The 10,003-nt window shown below is 34.7% G+C and overlaps 1 protein-coding gene across 1 annotated transcript; it reads right to left on the minus strand.

Moving 5' to 3' along the window:
• Nucleotides 1-611: 611 nt before the first annotated feature.
• LOC113701958 (uncharacterized) lies at nucleotides 612-8,581 on the minus strand. The gene is made up of 11 exons (XM_027222879.2): nucleotides 8,511-8,581; nucleotides 8,046-8,155; nucleotides 6,191-6,299; nucleotides 5,502-5,993; nucleotides 5,295-5,396; nucleotides 5,024-5,105; nucleotides 4,895-4,914; nucleotides 4,693-4,753; nucleotides 1,495-1,574; nucleotides 1,221-1,328; nucleotides 612-1,112 (listed from the first exon to the last, which is right to left on the minus strand). The coding sequence occupies exons 4-11, from the start codon at nucleotides 5,961-5,963 to the stop codon at nucleotides 1,047-1,049; spliced, it is 981 nt and encodes a 326-aa protein (XP_027078680.1). The 5' UTR covers nucleotides 5,964-5,993; nucleotides 6,191-6,299; nucleotides 8,046-8,155; nucleotides 8,511-8,581; the 3' UTR covers nucleotides 612-1,046.
• Nucleotides 8,582-10,003: the final 1,422 nt, after the last annotated feature.

A 10,003-nucleotide genomic window follows, 5' to 3' on the forward strand; every position in this document is an offset into this window, starting at 1 on the left:
AATAAATGTTTTGAGAATAAAAAAACATTTGCAACATATCAATAAACATATCAGAAAATATTTTCTCTGACAAACGAAACACCAGAAAATGATGAAAAAAGGAATTTGGGAAATGTTTTCACTAAATAACCAAACACTGGAAAAGTACGGGGAAGGAAGTAATTTTCCAAGAAAACGACTTCTATGGAAAATATAGGAAAATATTTTCAGTCCAACCAAACGGACCCTAACATGAAATCTATTCGTACACATGATTAATAAAGGATGAAAATTTTATTTTGTCAAATGTGAAGAATGAAAAAAATTTATTTTTGTGAAATGTGAAGGACGAAAAAATTCATTTTATAAAATGTCAGAGACTACGAATCGAATTATGCAAAATATGATTTGATAATTTTATCCCAAAAAAATAATCACGTACTAAATACATAGTAAATTCCTTTCAAAAATTGGTCAAAAACTTGGATATGGATCAAATTGATTAATGTAAATTTATAAAAAAACGTAAAATTACACTTTTAAAATGAAGGACAAAAAAAAAAAAATTTTCAAAATATGAAAAACATTTTAAACAATTTTTCCTTTTCCTTTTAATTGAGTTGTAGCGTGCATTGGACAATGAAGTCCTATGCAATGATGATATTGTTTCTTACATGATGTTTGTGGGCGCGGAGACAATTCACAGGTAGATACAATGTTGATCCTAACATAATCATGTGAGACAGACGGGGATTCTGATGAAATGGTTCTTTAACACTGCCTTTTCTTTTTCTTTTCTTTTTCTTTTTTTGGTGAAAATTGAATTATGATTGAGCTGGTACTCTTTAAACCCAACACTGTCCGAGTCTTGAAAATGGAGTATGGAGCTGTTCAAATCAAGGTTAGAATCTGTCTATGATGTCTCATCTCTAATGATAAGAATAGGTAATGGCTTTTGGAATGAAGAGGACGAGTCAACTTCTTGCTCCTGTTTAGATCATCTCCAGCTCCATCCAGTTGGCCGCATCCAAGCATTGCAAGTCGACTGGAATTTATCCTGACATTTACTACTCATCATCAGATGAACTATCTGCATCTGGTCGCAACCCAAAGTCATCTACAGCAGCTGTGTCCTGCATCGGCAAGAAAGGCAGAATTTCGACAAGCAAATGAGATGGGATGTTGCGTTACAGAATGGGTATAACACTTCAGAAAAAGGAATGGTTTCGAGAGATTCTCACTGGCATCTTATCCCAGTCCTTCAACTTAGAGTTTGTTAACATGTAATTATCACGCAATGGCGCCCATGCAGGAGCATCAACAGAACCAGTGCCAGCAGATGCACCAATCTACACATAATATAACAAATTAATTGACTACCTTATTAAGAATTTAAAAGGGCAAAAAAATTGATGAATTCCAAAGTATGTCATGCACAAAGAAAAAAAAAGGTAGAAACAGAGAGCAATTTAGTTCAAACACCACAACTAGGAACAAACATGTAGAGAGATTGACCTTTTCTATGCTCCCGGTCTTTTGGGAAGGGGTCTGGCCCAAGCCTGAGAAAAAAGCCTCTTTCCTCCGCTTCTTAATTACTGCAGGTTTAAGATAACACCACAAATATCCATATCACTTGATGTTTATAAAAAAATGACATGACAATTTGTATGAAGTTGCTCAAGAGTGAAAGCACTTAAGGTTGGTGCACAGATTAAAAAGAAAGACAAATTAAACCTAATCAAACTGATTACAACCTCAGGGAAAATAGATGCAATTATGTACTTTACCAGCCAAGAAACTCCCGACAGCCAAGAAAGACAAATTAAAACTATTCAAACTGATTATAACCTCAGCTCCCAAAGGGATACTCAATAGATGCAACTATGTACTTTACCAGCCAAATTCATGCATGCTTAGAAGGCCATAAGCAGTGAGATGTACATTATGATTACTATTAAGTGCACAAATGAGATGGAGATCACCACCTCCCAGCTGAAATGAAATTATCATTTCCTAACTTTCATGCTAAAACAATTCCTAATAAAGGTTGAACTTGAGTCCACCATTTCATAATCACAGCATTAAGGACATGTATTAGCTTAAATTTGAGTTGAAATAGCATGTCAATGTACTTTTGCTGCTCAGGGTGAATTAGGAATAAATCCCCTTAACTAGACAGTCAAAAACCAACTTGTTTCTTTCTAAAACTGATTGAAAAATGACTAATCAGAAGACCACACTCGTCAGTTGCAATACAACTACTTGAAGTGGCTCTGCCTAATATTACAGAGGAGGCAGTGTGAGAGCAAGTTTCAGCAGAGTGAACGTTTGTCATGTTGAAGGTCGATAAAGATACTCTTTCTCTCTCTCTCTCTCTCACACACACACACACAGACACACACACACACAGAGTTCTCTGGTTATCTGCCTGTTCCATGCACTACAAGCTAGATAAAAAGATACCAACATCACATTTAAACTACAAAGTATCTTCGTATGACATCTCAAGTTCCAACTATTGAAATTTGCTGCTTTCCAATTTAGGCATTATGATCTACCACTAATACTAATTCAGAAGAGTTGTATTATAAGGCAAGTAGAAGTGGGCAAGTACAAAGTCTTCATGATCACACACAGGTTTAGGAAAACCAAGAGAAAACCTTGAATTGGGCTGTTCTTTGCAAAGCATCAAGTTCTTAGAAAAAACAAGTTATAGTATTTAAAACTGATTAGCATTAACTACATCTGAAGGCTCTAAGAAATTAAATAGGTAAGTTATATCTCTAGATAAGAACTTCAAATAATCTGTATCTTCTAATCCTAATGCCTAACATCCTCATGTAATTCAATTCCTTCTGGTCCAGATCTCAGTACACTTCCATCCACTCCCTTGGCTTGGATGACACTTGTCCACGCAATTCGAGTTTTTCTTAGACTTTCTACCATCAAAAGAATCTCCGCCATAAAAAATATTTCCACCAAAGAAGGTGTTGTCAAAGAAGATGTAATTTATGATGAAGAATAAAATTTAACTGATTTACGTAGCTCAACAAGAAAACTTTTAAGCCTGACCACTAAATGGAATTTTAATCTAAATAGCTTATTATTTCTTTTTATTTTAAATTACTAAAGTCCTAAAGCATCTGACTAATTATCGTTTTTCTCCAGATGCTTTCTACTTATCTAAAACTCTCTCATCTGTAATCCAATCTATAGAACACCTGTATCAGTTCTCAATGATTTGAAGCCTCATCCTCTTGAGGATTCCCAGTTACAACAGCCGGCTAAGAATCTGCATATACGTCTTAAGTCTTAACTATGGACTGGAATCTGATCAAAACCAAATCTTTCATCCTGATGCCAAAATCCTAATTTCATGTAATTCCTTACCTTTTTACTGCAACCTGTTGTTATCCAACTTATCTAATGGAATTTAACCAGCATCATCTTAATAATGGTTTCTTATATTTGCAGACATCAATGGTCAATATGTAAACCAGGGTATCACTGATCACCAAAAATGAAAAAAAGAACAGACAACCAGTTATAGCCTAAATTAACTACTTAGAAAAGCATCAAATGCTGATATTTGTCACCTATAGCTTTCTCCAGTAAAAGTCTCCATTTCTTTTTGTTTGATTGGAGATAAGTTTGACACACAATCTCACACTCTTATATTTAGTTCTTGGCATAGCATAAAACTTTAACACAAACTACCCTTTGCTACTTCTGTCAATATCCAACCCAAGATAAAGTTCCATAGCAAAACATTCTGTAATAACTACTACATTGTGAAATGAAAGAGCAACGTTCATTATTTCATAGACAAAAGAAGGTTAACTATCAATTAACCTTGTTAATTGTGGTTTTCTATCTTAAACAAAATGCCTTTATACTATGATGACGCTTTGCACAAAATCCATCCACATCCCAAGATGAAACTCAAAAAAACTCATGCAGAAAGAAATTCATGAAGTAACACGTCATCAGACAAGTTCATGACTACTGCTTAACAATTCAGGGATCATGGCATGATCCATAGCAATTCACCATTAAAATTCAGAGGTGAAAACATTCTAAAATTAAACCAGCTTGAAATTGCACCCCATACAACTTAAGGATAAATAACAGAGTAAGGATTGAAGGTGTGAATTAGTAATGAAGCACCATAATCCACCTGGGAAGGAAGTTTTGCTCCCTAATCTTGTTAGCACTCTTCTAACCACACATTGAAAGAGACAGAGGAATTCATCTTAAAGAGAGCAACTGACTAACACGAACCTGTGTACAAAATTAATTATAATTGATTACCTCAGGTTGTCCACAGTGATACAAGCAGCAGTAACACTAGAAAATCTCATACCCAGCACATATATGTTCTAGTGACTGCAAATGAGGATGTTATCTTAATTTCTTGGTTGAGGATCCCTGTTATAATGCATTTTTGGAAGCAAGAGAAAGCTTTTGATGGACATTCTGAACCAAGTAACTAAAGCCTCAAAGTCTGAATACAAATTCTTTTAAAGTAAAAGAGAAGGTATTGCTGAATATCAAGTCAAAGAAAAAATTTGGCTTCAAAATTAGATTGTTGTCAGAACAGAAGCCAAGGGAAAAGATAATAGGAATGAATACCACGTACTTGAAGCAAGAACCTTGTTGTTAAAAAATGATATATCAAAGTCTGAAACGTTGAATTTGATGCTTTTCACCTACCTTTTTCATCTTTCGACCTTGAGGGATTCAGTCCTCTCTGCGAGTGTTGTGCCTTATTGACCTGTATGCCATATAAATAATCATTTTAAGTACCACAAAGTTCATCTACATAAACCACAAAAACTAGAATGAAAAAAAAACTACCAGTCATATTTAGTTGGAAACAAAATCTGAAAACAATAGGTTTGGAGAAGCCACTTACAGCATTAAATAACTTGACCACTGGAACGCACAGCAAGACACGTGAAACATAGAAGCTTCGTCAGTTAAAAAATAGACCTTCATTTTCCTTGCAGAACAATTATTCCATTATCAATAAAGTCAGGAATACCTCCTCTGGTAGCAACTCCAATGAGATGCTTTTCATGTGAATCCAAATAATTAGCAGGCTTCACATGCCCCTTCTCTCCAACCTTTTGATGCAAAGAAAACCAAATCACGTGAGAACTAATTATAAAGTAAAAGTCAAAATTTGCACTAATTTGACCATTAAGGCTAAACTTCACTCATGTGAAACTCAAAGAAATCACATATTCTAAATTCCGCTACTTGAACCTAAACATGAAAATAACAAAATAACAAAAACAAATTCATCAATATACCAGGTGTTTTTCCTTCTTTGCCTCACCCTTAACCTTTCTCTCTGCTTCTTCTTCAGCTAGCTTCTTGGCAACAAGCTTTTTATGTGCTGATAACACAGGACCCTACCAAAAAGAAGAAGCACCTCTAATCAAATTCAATCACAGTTACAAAAATAATCTCCAAACATGATCAATAGCAGAAGTCAAGAATTTGTTAAGCATACTCACCAGTACATCATGATCGGTTGAAGCAGTTTTCTTGGTAATCTTCTTGAATGCCAACCTAAAAGCCTTACAACCCTCCGAAAATCTCATAACTCCTGGCTGAATTTCACCATCTTCATCCTCCGAAACCTCAATTTTCTCTTCACCATTCTCTTCTCCTTCTTCTTCACTATCCGAAAATTTCGACTTGAACCCACCTTTTACCTCATTTTTCACTACTCCTGATTGCTCTTCTCCCCCTTTCAAATTCCGGTCTTCTTCTTCCACCACATCATCATCTGAATTATAGCTTCTAGCCTTTTTCTGAAGAAACTTTTTCATCTTTTTATCCATTTTCTTAAACCTCCCATCTTCTGAACCAGGCCCTAAAGTTCTCACCTTTTTCTTGTTTTTGGATTTTTTCGAACTATTTTTCTTCCATTCCTTCCTCCTTTTTACACCCTTCTGCTGCATTTCTTCCATCATAGATTGCCAAATATAACAATCTTCGTTCTCCTAAGCATATAAAGAAAAAAAGCAAAAAAATTTCTCACAAACAACACAGAGGGAATCAAGAATAAATTAAAGAAAATTATCTCAGTAAAATTACCGGCGACTCCATCAAAATTTTGAATTTAGGCCACAATTAAGAACTGCCTGGGTTAAAAATTATGCTGGGGCAGAATTTGGGACATGAATTTAATCTTACCTACCGTCCGCAGGGCTGCTACTGCCGAGTGGATAGCGGCGGATGGGACTGTAATCCCGGTAGCTTTCAGTCTGCTAAAAGCTATTGAAAAGCGAGAGCCGAGAAACTGTGGCCTGAGAGGAAACACAAGTCACGTGAAGATCAAGCCAAGAAAAAAACAAGGCAAAAGGACAAAAAAAAACCCCAATTCCCACAAGCATAATTCCGAAAGCATCATTTACTAAATACTGCACGGAACTTCACATAGGTGAATTTTTTTTTTCCTTTCCCATCTTAGTTATCTCACATAATCAAATCCAAATTACTCAGCGAGAAAATAAATGAACTTGCACCTTTATTTTTCCCAAAAAATAAGAACGCTAAAATCGAAATAAGTACATCCCAAAAAAAGGGCCAACAAAATCGATAAATTTCCCACCATAAGCAATGGTAAGGCTTTGTTCAGGAAGGCATGCAATTGCAGAAAATCCTCAACAGCTAAAGGCAAATCCTAGACAAACCAACTTTTGTCATCAATTTTAGCAAACAAATTCAACATTTCTCCCTCCAATTCTATTATACCCACAACAAGATTTTAAATTTCTGCCTAAAAAACATACCCCAGAAAGACAAAAGCAAAAGAAATTGATGAAGATGAGCCGCAAATATGCATAAAAAGTAAGTAAATCGGGATATAGAAAGGCAACTCACGAGAAATCAGGCAACGGAGTTTGAGAAGAGAGGTTTAAGGTTTAGGCAATGTTTTAAAACCCGGACCGTCAATTGAACCGCTGAAGTGAAAGGATCGAGGTTCAACCGGTCAGACCGGTTCAACCCCGGTTCAATAAATAAATAAATAATTAATTAATTAATTAATTATATTATATATATATATATAGACACACACACACACCTATGCACAGAATAAGATATAAATGCTAAACCATAATTAACATAAGAGCAATATCCAACAATTAACACACACAATTAACATAGTTATCCAACTTACATGAAAAAAATTGTCTAAATATTAGAATTAACAAAAAACGATACAAGTCTAGAAATTGGGTGTTAAGTATCTTCACGATAACTGGGTTTTGCACAGAGATTTAAAGACATCAAATATACTTTTAAATAATTATGGTGAGTTGAAGATCTGTGACTTTGGATTAGCACGTCAATATGGAAGCCCTTTGAAACCATATACTCACTTGGTGGTTACTTTGTGGTACAGGTGAGCGTAGTTTTAAGCACTATTGTCTTTTTTAGTTGAGATAATTAAAATCTTTTATCTGGTTCAGCGAAGCAGCCACTATTCAATGGGAAAACAGAAGTTGATCAACTTGACAAGGTTAACATTTTAACAACTTTCATCTGTCATGTTACTGTAGAATTTTGTATGGATTTCAAGCTAATTTTCTTCTCTGTGGCCTTAAAGATCATTGTCGTTTTGTTTTGTAGATATTCAAAATTCATAGTTAGGAAAGTTGGACAAACTCTTAGCGTTGAATCTCACAAATGTTCTTTTAAAGACGAAAAATCATAGTAGAAAAAGCAAATTATTCGTGCAGTACTTGTATGCAAACAGGTGTATATTTAGCCTATTTTCAGTAGCAGAGAAGTTTCCATGCTTTTAAACTTTAAACAACCAGATCATAATCGAACACTTTACCTTGTTGATTGATAAGAAAACATACTCTAACAATATCATATGCTTGCAATCTTTACTATGAAGATAAGTAAATTGGGTAACAGTAAAATGGAGCATGAGAACTCACTAATATAAAATCCTCTCACAATTCTACCAGTTATTTACACCCCATCTATACGAGTAACTGTATCCCACTAGCAGAAACAATGGATAAAATCATGTCATATGCCTTTTTTTTTTGGTTGCCTGCCATGGTATCCAGGGCTTTGCCCTGACTAATCCGTTGGTCGACCCGGGTCGCACACCTGGCTGTGGTGGGTGAGTCTCCCAACAAGGTAGCTGCCTTACACAAGAAACCACACCAATTTATTTGAATATTGGAGAAAACGAAGCATCAAACTACACCCCCTTTTTAACAAAATGAAATTGCAAAATCAAGCAACAGAAGTCAACAACTTTTGCATTCAAATTAAATAGTATATTCAGGCACAACTGGCAACAAAAAGATGAAGAAGAACTCAAGGCAGTTTCAACTAGTAAATAATAGTACCTCTGGACCACCGAAAACAGTGCATGACGAAAATTGGTAGAATCATGTTTCGCATGCAAATTTCATTACCGAATATCAGTACCGTAAACCAATTCATAACGAAAAAAGAAGATAGAAGCGCAGCAGGCGTACGAAGTAAAATACCTGAGACTGAGTTGGTTTCGAGAAAAGCTGATGAAGAGGGTGTGAACGAGATGGGATTGTCGGGACGTCGCTTCAAGAAACAAATGAACAGAAAAGCAGGGCTGCGGATGCAGAGAAAAGGGGATTAGGCACAGTGATCCGAGGATTAGGCTGCAAAAATTACAGCAGTATATATACAGAGGGCCGAGGGGACGGGAGGGATCATAACCAAAACCCAGTAATCAACAACGAAAGGAAAAAAAAAGGGAAAAAAAGATAAACGAACCTGGTATAAGCTTCAATTCCAGAGTTTTTTTTGGCTTAGAATCGGTGCGGTGAGTAGAAAAACTTCATGCTTCGGTGGTTCCTTTTTGCTGATTGCTATGGATCAAGATTGGAGTTTGGAGTTTGGAGAAGGGATTAGGGTTAAGCCATTAAGGGGAGAAGGAAATAGACTAGAGACGGCAGGCAACTGGGCAAGGCAATTTCGGCAATTGCAGAGAGAGGAAGCAGAAAGACCGACGCAAACTGCGAAGACTGAAGAGTGAATTGAAGACTAGGTTTAGATAATTTCGGTCAAAATTGAAAATTCAGTCAATTTTGACTCAAAAATTAAAAAACCACGGTTCACGGTTCGAATGTTCAGGGCTTTAGTGTTTTAGGCAATGTTTTAAAATCCGGACCGTCAATTGAACCGGTGAGGTGAAAGGGTCGAGGTTTAACCGATCGGACCGGTTCAACCTCGATTTAATGAATTTTTTTTAAAATAATTTATATAAATATATATATGCACAAAATAAGACATGCAATGGACTAATTTAAAACTTTATATGATGAAAAGTTCACTATTTTTGAATAATTTGGATTTTCAAAAATAAATTATTTAAATTATAAGTTAAAACAAATAAATTTCATCTCAATTTCAATTATATCTACCAAAAAAATCTTAAATCCAACCCAAAAATATCACAATATTTTGAAATTATACAAATTCACGTCTATGAGAATTTGATATTGTGAACTTAAATTTTAATTTACGTCTTTGAGATTTAAAGATTGTAATTTAAAAAAGAAAGTTTGGAGTTCGAAAGAAGTTAAGAGAATTGAAAATAGAAATGCAAACTTGATAAGAAACAAAAAATGAGATAAAAGTGAGTGGTTGTGGCATTAAATAATTTGGGTTAAAGAAAAATAATTCTTTTTTAACTTTTTCCAATTTAATGGGCAAAAACAAAATTAAAAGATAGAAGAAAACATCAATAAATTAAAACTAATGAGGTTTGATTAAAAATGGAGTGACAAAAGAAAAGATGAGAGAGAAAAGAAAGAGTTGAAGATTAAAAAGAAAGAGTCATGAGAGGATGAGATTTTGTAAAAAAAATGGAAAAATGAAATATAAATGTTTGTTTTATATAAATAAGTTATCAAAAAAAACAAATAAAATGTGATGGTGCAATGGTTACTACATTAGTCTTCTATTACAAACGTTTTGAATTCGAATCTTGATAGAATCA

This window comes from Coffea arabica, chromosome 7e (genome assembly GCF_036785885.1).
Source record: "Coffea arabica cultivar ET-39 chromosome 7e, Coffea Arabica ET-39 HiFi, whole genome shotgun sequence".
Taxonomy (NCBI): domain Eukaryota; kingdom Viridiplantae; phylum Streptophyta; class Magnoliopsida; order Gentianales; family Rubiaceae; genus Coffea; species Coffea arabica.